The sequence below is a fragment of the Phascolarctos cinereus genome, unplaced genomic scaffold, assembly GCF_003287225.1.
Source record: "Phascolarctos cinereus isolate Bilbo 61053 unplaced genomic scaffold, phaCin_HiC Scaffold_4;HRSCAF=312, whole genome shotgun sequence".
Taxonomy (NCBI): domain Eukaryota; kingdom Metazoa; phylum Chordata; class Mammalia; order Diprotodontia; family Phascolarctidae; genus Phascolarctos; species Phascolarctos cinereus.
The window spans coordinates 406,167,286-406,181,569 of record NW_027555847.1 but is presented as its reverse complement, the minus strand read 5'-3'; the positions used below and the strand labels follow the sequence as shown (position 1 = coordinate 406,181,569).

At 36.8% G+C, this 14,284-nt stretch overlaps 1 protein-coding gene across 3 annotated transcripts in view; it reads right to left on the bottom strand.

The window, feature by feature from the left end:
- The window catches only part of MTRR (5-methyltetrahydrofolate-homocysteine methyltransferase reductase), a 40,009-nt gene that overhangs the window by 24,937 nt on the left and 788 nt on the right, over positions 1 to 14,284 (bottom strand). For all 3 annotated transcript variants that reach the window (XM_078153309.1, XM_021004397.2, XM_078153310.1), the window contains exons 2-5: positions 11,807 to 11,968; positions 7,335 to 7,488; positions 2,428 to 2,545; positions 50 to 425 (exon numbers count right to left, since the gene is read on the bottom strand). In XM_078153309.1, coding sequence (XP_078009435.1) covers positions 50 to 425; positions 2,428 to 2,545; positions 7,335 to 7,488; positions 11,807 to 11,935 — 777 coding nt within the window. In that variant the 5' untranslated portion in view covers positions 11,936 to 11,968. The remainder of the gene's footprint in view (positions 1 to 49; positions 426 to 2,427; positions 2,546 to 7,334; positions 7,489 to 11,806; positions 11,969 to 14,284) is intronic.

The window sequence follows — 14,284 nt, the reverse complement described above, 5'->3', positions numbered from 1 at the left end:
TATGCCATTTGAAGTTAAATCTGTAACATATCAGAGCTACACTTCTTACCTGGCCAAGAGGCTCCTGAAACTGGACATCTAAATATTCTGGGGGTAATGCTGGAATATTAAGAGCAGACTGTGAAAGGGGTGGTATTGACTGGGTAAGTGAGGGTTCAGAATCTTCAATTAAACTTCCTGAAAGAACATTGGTGATATTTTGTGTTGAAGCCTCAGAAACTTTTTTCCCTGAATCATCCAATTTGAGAAGTGCAATTTGCGACTCAATGGGTAATACTTCTGGTTTAACTAAATCAGTCTGGAAGGAGATATTAGATGTAGTACTGAAATCACTGGTCATATCTGCTTTTCCTTTACTTGACACAAAGTGTTTGTTGAGGGCAGTCCAAAGTCCATCAATCCATGGTTCAACAACAAGTTCTAAACTGAAAAAATCATTACAGAAAAAGAGACTCATCAAAAATGAGGACAGTTTCACATTCTAGTATATATGAACTGGGCAGAGTTAACAAGACTTGGGGCAGCTAGGTGGCTCAGTGGATAGAACACTGGCCCTATAGTCAGGAGGATCTGAGTTCAAATCCAGCCTTCAGACCAAACACCTGACACTTACTAGCTGTGTGACCTTGGGCAAGTCATTTACTCTAAGTGCCTAAAAATAAAAACAGAAAAAAGGCAAACAAAAAATACAAAACTTGACAAACTCTCATAACAAATAACACCAACAAAAATTTATTTAAATGAACTCCTATAAAGTCACATCTCTTTTCTCAGATTGTAGAAATATACTGGGAACCTAAAGGAGAAATGTTTTGCAAAGTACAAGAATCCTTCAAGGAATGCTTAGTTAACTATTCCCATCAATAAATAAAAGGCCTGGGATTTGGTCAGTGCAGGAACTCCCTTCATGCACACAGCTTACAACCCATCTAACTTAAGAGTTTTTAGAAAGTTCGCTGATGTTCGGAAAGGTTAAGGGGCAGAAAGAAACAACATGTTATTAATAAGGGCAGACTGTTTACATTCCTACAAGGGAAGATGACACTCATAATCCTTGAGAACTTTATTGTTATTTCACCATGTTAAAGGGGTACACATAAAGGGATGGATATAAGTTGACTTTGATGTAATGATAAAAATAAATCTAATCAGGTGGGGTAAATGGGAAAAACAAGAAAAGAAAAGAAAAGAAAGGTTAAGGTCAAGTGATTTGTCCATAATCAGAGAACTAGTAACTGTCAGAGATGTGTTATAAACCCAGGTCTTCCTAAGTCAAGAACTTTATCCATTTCACAATAATGCCTCTCTAAATCAACTATTACTTCAAAAGAAAAAATTAAGTTACTTATGGGTAACTCACTGCAATAGGAATACCCAGGCGTACCTACAAAAAAGTGTTAATGTCAGTACTTCAGAAACATCACCTCAAAAAATTCAGCAATATCTTTAAAAAAGCAATAATGTAAATGCTAATGAATGATGTTAATTGACAATGTAAGAACAGTTCTTTATTTTGAAAACAGGCACTTCAAAGACATTTGCCTTATCACTGACATAATGTTCATAAGTTATATGGCATAAAATCTGATTACCCATCACTTCTGTCACTGTAGACTTAGGGGAGACAAGACTGAAAAAAACAGTGCTTCAGCAAATACATAAATACATAAATAAATAAAAAAGACCTATTGACATATGTGCACAACAGTGTTATGAACTTTGAAATTAGGTGAAGCATCAGGGGCAACTTCTTTGAGATGTTTCAATTTTTCAAGGAAAGAATAGAATGGCAGTAAAATGGTTAGGCTGAAAAGCTAAGGGTCTGAGGCTGCTGAAATATATAGAAAGGAATGTTTATATTTAGATTCTTGGGTAAGGACAGAGGGGTTTTGAGGAGAATGACTAGAGCCAAGAGATATGTATGATAAAACTGTTTTGGAAGCAGATACAAAAATAAAGAGGGTTATCTAGGAGACCCAGTGTCAAAGGGGTAATCAGGTTTATGTAAACATGAGTATTTGAATTTAAACAGGGTTTTCAAATCACAGCCCAACAGGGCTTCTAAAGGAGTAGACTACCAGGGCACATTACAGTGCTCCGAGCACATAGTTGGTACTTAATAGATGTTTGCTGACTGATTGATTAAAGAGGACTGATTGCTGAGAGAGTCAGAGTCAGCAAAGGGTGGGAGGAGTGGAGGGAGAAAAGGGAAGGCAAGAGAAATCACTCTAATGTTAAATGGTCTGATACATAAAAATATCAGTTACTGAAAATGATGAATGAGTGATCAAATAGGGTTTCAGCGAGTGGAGAGATGGGCTTTTTGGTGGCTTTGGTGAATGGGCCAGATATTACACTGTATAATAAAAATATTTTCTTCTGTGATTTAAAATTAAAATAAATATGGATAGATAAAAATCACCTTACCCTACACAATCATCTGCATGCCCAGTTTTATAGAAATGTTGAGCACCAAGTTCTTGAAGTCGTTTATCAACTATTTTTCCACCATTACAGAAGTAGGTATATTCTGAATCACCCAGACCTAAAGAACCAGAACAAATAAGTAGCATGCAATGTGAAACATTTAAAGAGCTACCCTCTAAATTTTAGTGAATTTCTACCAAACATTTAAATATAAATTCATACATATGCTAACAAATTATTCTCAAAAACTGAAAAAGAAAATATTCTATCAAACTCCTTTTATGAGTTGAACAGTCTTTAATCTAAACAAGGGAAAAACAAAGCATCAATTTCACTAATGAAGACTGATGCAAAACTTTAAAATATTATCCCCAAAACATAACACATCCAAAAATTTATTCAGAGACTAAAGTGGATTTATTCTATGGATATATGAATGGATCAACATTATTAAAATAATAAATGTAAAAGGAAAACTTGAAACCATGATTACATCAATGGATGCAGGAAAAAGCCTTTGACAAATATACTTATTTATAAAAAAAAAGGCTACAAAACACAAGCATAGAAAGTCCATTTTTAAAATGATAAAAACTACAAAGCTGAAACCAAAACCTAGCATTTGCAATAAGTAAACACTAAAAACTTTTTCAACAATGACAAAGATGACCTCTTTTCTCACTGTCATTTGATACAGTTCCACAAATGCAAGGAATAAGGCAAGAAAAGAAAATTAAAGTCAAATGCAGGCAAAAAAGTTTTGCGAAGGATGGTTTAAGCTACTACATAACTTCAATAATGCAGTGAGATACAAAATAAATCCACCAAAGTCATCAGTATTTCTGCACAGCAGCAACAAAATAGAGAAGGAAATAAAAGAAAAGGCAGTTCCATCTGAAAGAACTAAAAAATGCATAATATTAACTAGGCATCAATGTACACTCAGGACTTTGGTAAATACAATTATAAAACATATTTTTAAAATGTCTTCTGTAATTGGAAGAAAGCTAAGCGCTCATGGTAGAGTCTCACTAACATTATAAAAATGGCAGTACTACCTAAGTGAATTTACTATTTACTATGCCAGGGGTGGGAAACCTGCAGCCTCCAGGCCACATGTGGCCTTCTAAGTCCTTGGGTAGGGCCTTTTGATCCAGGCCAAGTTTTACAGAACAAATCTGTTTATTACGGGGGATTCTTCTGCGAGTTTGGATTCAGTCAAAGGGCTACACTTGAGGAAGTAGAGGGCTACATGTGGCCTCTAGGCTGCTGGTTCCCCACCCCTGTGCTATGTTAATCAAACTACCAATAAAGTCCTTTTTAGAGCTAGACAAAATAACATAAGTCATTTGGAGGAACAAAAGGTCTAGAATCTCTAGGGAAATAATTTAAAAAGCATGAAGGGGAAAATAGTACTCACAGACTTTAAATTATACTGGAAAGATGTAATAACCATCTAAACTATTTGGTGCTGGTTAAAAACAAACAAGTTGACCAATGGAAAAGACTACAAGGGAGAATTTAGAAACAAATTAATTCAACAAGTATTCAATAAACTCAAGAATATAAATTACACAGGGGAAAACTCCCTATTAGACAATAAGATCAACACAGAAATGTGATCCGAATCTTAAAGGTGACGCCATAAAGCAGTTAGAAGACAGTTCAGATTCCTTTCACAGATAAGGCCAAAGAGAGTTTTTAATCAAACAACAGATAATGGTAATCACAAAAGGTAAAACAATTTCATGACATGAAGCTAAAAAGCTTTTGCATTAACAAAAAAAAAAGTGATGCCTTGCTGAGAAGGGAAAGGGATGTATTTGGAAATGAAAGCAACTTAAAGTGCACCAGTTTTTTTTAAAAATACCAAATACCTCAGAGATGATCACAACCACAGTTAATTCTGAAATGACAAAATAAAACCAAAGAACTAATAGTGGTCATAAGCAAAAAGCTTTCTTTATTCCATTGGAGGTGGGAAACTAGACACATGTGCCAGGGACCCACTTTCGTGAGGGAAAATCTCAATATATATACCAATGGTTATGCAATGAGCTGCAGGCCTGACAATGAGGGGTAACAGCTACACTGAGACAAGTCTGATTCACAGCAGGGCTTCATGAACAAACATGGGTACTACAGGTGCCTGCTCGAGCTCAGAGAACAAATACCTCGTGCCAGTGAGAAACAATGCTGGGATTTCGCTGTGGCTGAGTTCATCCAGAGGGTGGGTGGCAAAGGATTGTTGTTATGCCAAGCTCAGGGCACAGCCTCCTTGCTGGGCCTTAGCTCTGGAAAACAGTGTCTCCTAATAGAGGAGTAATAAGAGAGGGGTGGTCTTGGCATGGGGATCCTGACAATGTGTATGAATTAAATTCCAGTTTCCAAATATCTATTAGGCAAAAGTAAGGAGGAAGTATATTCTATACAGGTGCATTCCAAACTCATTCAAAGACAAGGAGGTAGGAGATAGAATGGCATTTGTGGGAAACAGCTAATACGCCAGTTTGGCTGAAATGAAGAATTATGTGAAAGAGAGTTAAATAAGACTGGAAATGTAGATGGGAGCCAGACCCCAGAAGGGATTTAAACACCAGGGTAAAGAGCCACTGAAGATTTTTGAGTAGGAGAGTAGAATGGTCAGAGCTATGCTTTAGAAATATGAATCTGACAGATGTATGATCAATGAGTCAGAAAGGAGTTATGAGAAGCAGGGAAGCTATTTAATAGACCATCCAAGAGGTAGGGTAGAGACTGCATGAATGGAGAAAAAGAGCCCAATGTGAGAGAAGTTGAGGAGATAGAATCTACAACTTTTTGCAGAGACTTTGTATCTTACTGGATATGAGTAGTGAGAGTGAGGGAAAAGCCAAGGATCAATGCAGGGCTGCAAAACTGGGTGACTAGAAGGATGGAAGTGCTCCTAAGAGAAATGGGGAAATTTGATTTTGAGATACTTAGGCAGCATCCATTCAGGGATTTTAAATTTTTTTTGTGTCATAGACCCCTTGGGCAGTCCTGTGAAGCCTCTGGACCCCTTCTCAGATTAATGTTTTTAAGTGCACAAAAGAGGATTACGAACAAAACCAATCATATTGAAATAGTGATCAAAATGTTAATAAAATAAAGTCATGGACACTAGCTCAAGAATCCCTGACTACTAGGCATTTGGGTAATGTGGGAAGAGAGTTCAGAAAAGAGATTAAGATTGGATAACACAGACTGGAAATCATCTGTACAGAGAAGATAAGTTGAACCTAATGAGATCATCAAAGAATTAGAGACATGATGCCCAAGGACAAAGTCTTTGTGACAATTAGTGGACAGGAGACAGATAATGATCCAGCAAAGGAGATTGAGAAAGACTTGAAAAGAGCTTTTATTCAAGTTAATAAGGTGTTAATGCAGCTTTAACAAAATAAGAGATATTATTAAGTTTATGTTCGCAAGGGGAATACTTTTTTGGAAAACCATTGGTCCAAGGGGAACTTATGACCTTATCTTCTCACAGTCTGGCAAACAGACTGAATACCACCCCAAAGACTCTTGTTTCTTCTTATATTTTCTTCTGGTATAGCTCAGGGAGTACATTTGTGATAGGGTAAGTTCTGAGTGGGAAAGGCAAAATCCTATTAAAATTTATAGCACGGTAGTTCTTTGTCTCTTGATTCAGTTTGCATTAATTTATTTGGCTTTCTAAATTGACTTTATAAGCAATGTCATTTGCTTGTTAAGTTGGCTTTAGCTCTGAAAGTGATTCTTTTAGTTATTTTCCATGAAATCCTAGTCATTTTAAAATTTACTGTGACTATTATAGTCAGGAACTTGAAAGAAAGACAAATTTTATTTTGTTCATTGTAATTTGCCTAAATCTAATCACTCTTCTCCATATTTGCTGCCCAAGACAAAGTTCTAGCTAAGTTCTAAATTAAAAATTTGAAATCTTCAGTAGGAACTTCAAACAAAGCTCCTGTCATCTTTGAAAAGCACTAAGTCATGCTTGAGATTGTGTTAAGCACCGACCAAATCAAGCTTTATAACTATGTTACCTTTCTAAGGGTTTACGAGTTAAAACAGCTACTTCTGCCCCATAATTCCTCTGCATTATCTATCACTTTATTGACTCACCTGAAAGTATGCATAATTGATGTATATCCAGGCTCCAGTGAGCTGGTTATGAGCATTTGGGAAGACACAGCTCAATGGCTTTCTTAGACACTCCTGTCTACTTAACTAGGCCTGTGTAATTGACTGAAAAATATGCCTCCTGAGACTGAGTTAGGTCCCCTTCCTGAAAGGTTTCTCTCGGCCATTAGTCTACACATTGCAGAAAAGAGCATCTGACTGAACACAGCTCAATTCCACAAATAAAGGAATTATTTCAGAATAGGGGACTTTTCTTCTCTTTTCCCACAAGGATCACACTCATGTGTTCCTCCCCAACCTCTCAATTGTCAAGAAGGTAAGAATAATTTAATTTAAACCTTAATTAAGGTTTGCGAATGTGCAAATCATTGGTTTCTGGATTCTACATCTGTGTCTACATCTGTGACTAAATGCAAAAATATTAATGAACTATACAACACTGCTATCTCCCTTTAAGGAATATTTTTAATTTATGAAAAAAAATCTACATGGTAATGGTTTGGCAATCAATAAGACCAAAACACAAGTTCCACATTTAAATTTCATACTAAATATTTTACTTAGAAAGCATTTTAAACCAATATACCCTTCAATTGTTGCTCCAAGTGTAAATAAGAAAAAAAACTATTTCAGACTAGAAAAATATATTTTCTTCAGTGTTCAGCCTTTTTGAAATACAGAATTACAGCCTTTGCTTTTATACTTGTCTTGAAATTAGTGTTACTACAATGAATCAAGAGGAAATTATCTTCTATTACCTAGTAATCCATACCGTAGATGAGAGAAGAAATCAGGTGGCAGAGTTTTGTCTCTAATTTTCTTAACAAACTTGATTGCTGTATCTGGTGGATCTCCAGTGCCAGTGGTAGAAATAACAACAACAAGTGGATCTGTTTCTGTTTTTAAATCATACTAAAAACACAAGAATATTCCTTTAGTAAAATCCAGTATATTTACATTTTTATAACTATCAGACTAAAAAATCTGCTTTAACAGTTTTCTCCTTGGCTTTGTCACACTTTTTGTTTCATATACATGAAGGTACTAGTTATACCTTCTCAGTTTCTACAAATTGATAACACATGGGATGATGCTCAATCCATCTCTTAAAAGCATTCAGTAACAAGCCATTATGAGGTTAAAAGACTTTCTCTTACCCACTGTTTTATATTTATGTTACAAGGCTGAAACATTGAATATTTTCAAGTGTGTTTCTCTGATAACATAACCTTTTTTTATAAGGTAGAACTTAATTTAAGAATAGATCTACTAAAGGCATAAAAAGTCAAAGAAGGCTAGAACAGTTTAGAACATACTTCTGGTCTCTCCATAATAATCACAATCTTCCCATACCTAATCACACACAATTATCCTCCTCTCTCACTTGCTCAGAAAATATTAATGTTACACTTATTTACATTTCTCATTTATGTACATTTTTTTCCACTAACAGTGGCACATAAAACTTTTTCCATAGGCATTATATGACTATAGCTATGAGAACAGCAGGAGATTCAATTATACAAACATTTGGAAAGCACTTACTACTATGTGCAAAACACTGTGCTAGTTAGGAGGAGACACAAAAGTACACAAGGTATGGTCCTTGTCCTCATGCAGCTTACAATGTAGCTTGGAATAGTCAGGGACACATGACACAAACATAATAACAAACTAGAACATGAAAATCCAAGGAAAGAAAGATCATTTCTGAATGGAAGGATCAGGGAACAGAAAGTCTGATAGCAAACTGAGATAGTAAGACAGACAACAGAAACTCTTAAGATAAGAAGACAAGATGCCTGGGGGGGTGGGGGGAAGACGGGGAATGAGGGAAGGGAAAGAAAGGGCAACCTGTCAAAACACTGCAATAACTCCTTGAAAGCACAGGGCCCTGTCTCTCTACTGTGTAGTGGGTTTGGAGGACTTCAATCCAGGGCCATTGAAGGCATTGGTTTGTTGTTGTCCTTTAGAACTCAAAGTGGACCAAAATGACATCACTACATTGGGATCAATGTACAGTGTGTCTGACTGTGGTTGAGCAAACCAGTATGAGCTCAGAAGGCTCCACCACAGGTTGGGCACAAATAGTCCATATAAACATTTTGGAAGGAGATGTCTCTGTACATTTAGACATACCGTATTCTGCTTTGCTCATAGAGCACAGTACCTTCCTTGATAAGGGTACACCATTGTGGATGGTTCTATGCCACTGTCTCCCATGTCATACAACTGATACTAAAGTACTTCAGAGAGATCTTGAGAGAGTCCTTGTATTGCTTCTTCTGACCTCCACTTCTGACAATAGCTTGTCTTGTAGGAGCTCTCCGCAAAACAGTCTTTCAGGCAAACGTACATTCAGCATTTGGACAATGTGGCCAGCCCATTAGAATTATGCTCTATGCAGCACAGTCTAAATGCTTGGCAGTTCAGCTTAAGAAAGGACCTTAGTGTTCAGTACCTTATCTAATCAAGTGATCTTCAGAATCTTCTTGAGACAATTTAAATGGAAGTAATTCAGTTTCCTGGCATGGTGGTGATAGAATATCCAGGTTTCACAGGCATACAGCAATGAGGCCAGCACAATAGATCTATAGACCTTCAGTTTACCTCTTCTCTCCCATACTTTCTTTTAGAGCCTCCCAAATGCAAAGATAGCTTTGGCATCAACTTCATCATCTATGTGTACAACCCTGGAAATTATACTGCCAACGAGAGTGAACTTATCCACAGCATTCAAAATTTTTCCATTTGCTGTAACTGATGGTTCTATGTATGAATGGTGGTGGCGCTGGCTAGTGGAGAACCCGTTTTCTTGGTATTAATTGCTAGGGCAAAATTACCATAATTGGCAAAGAATCAATCCATACTCCATTGCCTCTCAGCCTCAGAGACTGCACTGAGTGCACAATCATCTGCAAACAAAAAGTTGTGTACCAACTCTCCCTCCACTTTGGTCTTGGCTTGTAGCCTTTTCAAGTTAAATAATTTACCATCAGTAAAGTAACTGACTGATGCCATTTTTGTCCTCGTTGAAGGTTTCTGATAACATCGACGAAATCATCATGCTAAAATGCATGAGAGCAAACACACAGCTGTACTTCATTCCCCTGGTGACTAGGGAAAGTGCAAGAGCATGGTCCACTATCCAGAGCACGTGCAAGTATGTTGTCAAGTAAACTGATGAAGTATACTGATAACCTTCAAAAAGCAACCAAATTTTTCCATGATCTTCCACAAGCCCTCACAATTGACAATATCAAAGGCCTTGGTCAGATTGACCAATATTGTGTACAAACTTCTGTCCTCCTGGCATTTTTCCTGGAGTTGTTGGGCAGCAAACACCATATGGACTATTCCTCAAATCTTTCTGAAGCTGCATTGGCTCTTGGGTAGACGACCATCTCTGAGGTGAAGGATCAGCCAATTAAGGACTCTGGCAACAATCTTGCCAGTAATGACTAAGAGAGAGACACTCCCTTGTGATTGTCATAGGACAACCTATTTCCTTTTCCTTTATAGAGATGGGCAATGGAGGCATCCTAGATCTTCTGGGGGATAACTTTATGTCAGCTTTTGTATGAGCAGTGAACCCTCTGCCTTATATCTCTGTTGAGATGCAATCAACACCAGGCCCTTTGCCAGTGAGAGGAGCCCAATGGCATTCTAAACCTCTTCTTCATTTGGAATTACAGCTACAGAGGCACTAACTTCAACTTAAAGTATATGGTCAATGGCTTCTGCATTGGTTGATGACAGTCTGTTGAGGACAGTACAGAAGTATTCAGCCCACCTCTCCAAGATCATGTCCTTATTACTGCTCAGTGTGGCTCCATCAGCACTAAATAGTTGAGATGCATCATAGATCTTTGGCCTATAAATAGCCTTCAGGATATCAAAGAAGCACTTTGGATTGTTACTATCAGAGTAAAATGAATTTCTTCTGCCTCTTTACTGAGCCAAGAATCCTGGAACTCTCTAAGTTTTACTTGCACTTTACTTTTGATCAAGTTAAATGCTGTCTTCTTAGAGACAAATAAACTATCCAGCTGGTAAACCCTGGGGAGTTCTCATTTTTTCATTTAGTAGTGTCTGAATTTCCTCATGATTTCCATCAAAACAATCCTAACGTCTGCTAGTGTTCTGATGAGTAAATGTGATGCTCTATATCAGATCTCTGAAATCTGCCCGTAGAGTTACTAGTTGAAACATTGCAAGAGCCCTTGAAAGCACTGGGCATCACCACTATGCAGTAGCTTTGTGGGACTTCAGCCTAGGGCCATTGATGGCATAAGACAAAAGACAAGGAAGACTGTAAGTTGTTTTTGAAAATTTTACATTAAAAGACAGAAAAAAAATAAAAATGAAAAGTTCTGGTTATTAAGGAAACTTGAGTATTCATAAAAACTCATTATCTAAGAATTCTGACAGCTAAAATTTTCCTATAAAATTTTCCTATCTAAAAAGTTTTAGGTGATTACTTCTGTGTTTAATTAAAGTAACTTACACAATGGGATAAAGTTCTTAATAGTTAATAGCTATACTATGAACAGGAAAATTTAAAGAAGCTCAAAATGCAGCATTTATTTGCTTTTTATAAATGCAGAATCTATTAAGTCCTTCACTTTTAAAAAGTATCAGGGAGTTATACATTAAAAAAGGCACAATCCATTGTCTCTAGTTATCTCAAACTGTTTTAAAGAATCCCTCCCAAGTCCATTTATTGTATTTTAAACATATAAATCTGGATATTAAAAAAATTATTAAAAAACATTTTGAAAAGTAATAAAAATAAGATTTCTCTATCTCAGCTTCCTAAGAGTTTGTTCTTTACTACCATGGACTAGGAAGTTAATGACTTTCCATTTACATCTGGATGAAAAACAACTTGCTTAAAGAGCAATTTATATACACACACACACACACACACACACACACACACACATATATACATATATATATATATATATATACACATACAGCTATTTTTTTCTGTTTTTTTTTAACAAAGTATATGGATGCCTACAACAACATTCTAAAACATCTTGGGAATGTAGCCTTCTAAAATGTTATTTTATTATAAATTCAATGTTGCTTTCCATGGTCTTCAAAGGTAAGGATACAGGCAATAGATTGGTAAACAAAACATCCTGGGAAGCAGGAAACCTGGATTCTTCCTCACTTGCATATCTATTCTCCAATGCAGCAAAATGATTTGGTGATCTCTCACCTTGTCAGATTCACTCAAACAGTGAAGATCTGCAAAAAATCCATGTTCACCAGCTTTCTTACTTATTTCCTCTGCTATGGCTTTTGCCTGTCCACGCTGTGTAGCATAAAGCAACAAAAATCTTCTCATTGTTTCATACCACACGTTAACAAGTCAACTGTACTGCAGAAAGGAAAAACAAAGCAGATTCATTTCCCCCCCCATAAACCAATAGAAGAAGACAAACTACTTAAAAAGTGTATTTGTCAAGAAGTGCAAAAACATTCCTATACAATACAAAAAGAATTAAGTTCAAATGGTTTATATTTGCATTCATTTTTAGGAATCAAGGAATTTTAGGGATAGATGAGATTTTAGTGACCATACCATTCAATACTTTATTTTATACATGGGAAAAAAAAAAAAAAAACGAAGCCAAGAGGTTAACCAGAAACCACAGAAGGGACAAAGACGACCTGTTTGTTTTGTTTTGTTTTGACTCCAGTTCTTTTCCCATGATGAATACTAAGCTTGGAATCAGGAAGACTCATCTTCATGAGCTCTTATCAGGTCTTAAGACACTTATTGTGTGGCCCTGGGCAAGTCATTTTGCCTCAGTTCCCAATCTGTGTGGCAGGGGAAAGATGAAATGACTAGGAAACAAAGGTTCAATTTTCCAAGCACATCAATTTATTAAGCAATGCATGGCAATTACCGAACAAACCAGGACCAAACCTCCTGAGTTTAGGCCTGGACCTCAAATACAGGGATAGACAGACTTTTATTCATGAAAAACAATTAATCAAATAAAACAAATTAGTTAAAAGAAAACAATTAACCAGGATACCGAACATCAGGTAATCTGATTTCTAATTGTGGGAAAGTTGAGAGAGGGAGAGTAAACAAGTATAAATTCCCTGAAATCAGAAAAAGAGATGTCGCACTCCCCCCAAGTATCTGTAAACAATCAAAGGAACATGGAAACAATAACTGATGGATCAGAAGGGGCCAGTTTTCAGAAAAGACATATGTGTTGCTTGAGATATATAATTGTGAGAAAACTGAACACTGAAAAGGGAAAGTGAGGGAATGGCAGATAAGGAAGGGTGTGGAATGCTTCAAGATGTCATATTTGATCCTGAAGGTGGGGAAGCCATTTATGGATGACATGGTTAGATTTGTGATTTAGGAAGATCACTTTGACAGCTGAGCTGAGGATGGTCTGGGTAAGGAGACCAATCAGGAGGTTATGTCAATAGTTCAGGTGTGAGGTATATGGCCTTTACCAAGGCAGTGTCATTGTCAGAAGAGAAAAGGGAAGATATGTGAGAGATGTTACAATGGTAAAATCAATGGGCTTGGCAACACATTGGATATTAGGGGATGAGAAAAACTAAAGAATTGAGAATGACATCTAGTTTGTGAGCCTGGGTAACTGGGACAATGGTGGTACCCAACAGCAACAGAGAAGTTAGGGAGAAGAGAGGGTTTGGGGTGAAGGGGGGTAGGGAGCAAGGTGGAAGATGATTTCAGTTTTAGATGTATTGTGTTTAAGATGTCTATGGGATATATATGGTTTGAGATATTTAACAGGCAAGTAGAGATGTGGAAGTCAAGAGAGGGAGGGGCAACAGATCTGAAAACCATGTGAATAGATATAATAATTTAATCCATGGGAGCTAAGAAGATCACCAAGTAAAATAGTATATAGAGAGAAGGAGACCCAGGATAGAACACCATGGACACTCATAGTAAGCATGGCCCAAATGAAGATCCAACCAAGAAACAAAGAAGGAGTGGTTACATAGGTTGGAGAACAAAGACAGAAAGGTATTAAGATAACTGGAAAACCTAAAAGGTATCCAGAAGAAGTGACTGACAGCATCAGAGTCTTTTGAGAGTTCAGGAAGGATTGGATTGTTAACTGTTCAGTGTTGTTCAACTTTTCGTGACCCTGTGGATCATATCACATCAATACTGTCTATTGGGTTTTCCTGGGAAAGACAGTGGGGTGGTTTGTCATTTCCTTCTCCAGGGGATTAAGGCACACAAAGATTAAGTGACTTGCCTAGGGTCACACCAGCAAAAAGATTCCAACTCAATGAAGGCTCAGATGATGGTCAGCATTTTTTTTTTGGCAATAAAGTATCTTTTAATTAAGGCATGTACATTTTTTAGACATAAAACTATTGCACATTTAATAGACTACAGTATAGTGTAAACACAACTTTTATATGCACTGGGAAACCAAATTTGTGATGCCCTTGATTGTGATATTTGCTTTATTGCAGTGGTCTGGAACTGAACCAGACTGAAATATGCCTATATTTATGCAGTGTATGTAATCTATGAATCTACAGAGATATATCTCTATACCTCCTAGTTGTTCAATCATGGCCAATTCTTCTTGACCTGATTTAAGGTTTTTTTGGCAAAGATACTAAAATGGTTCACCATTTCCTTCTCCAGCTCCTTTTACAGGTGAGGAAACTTAAGCCT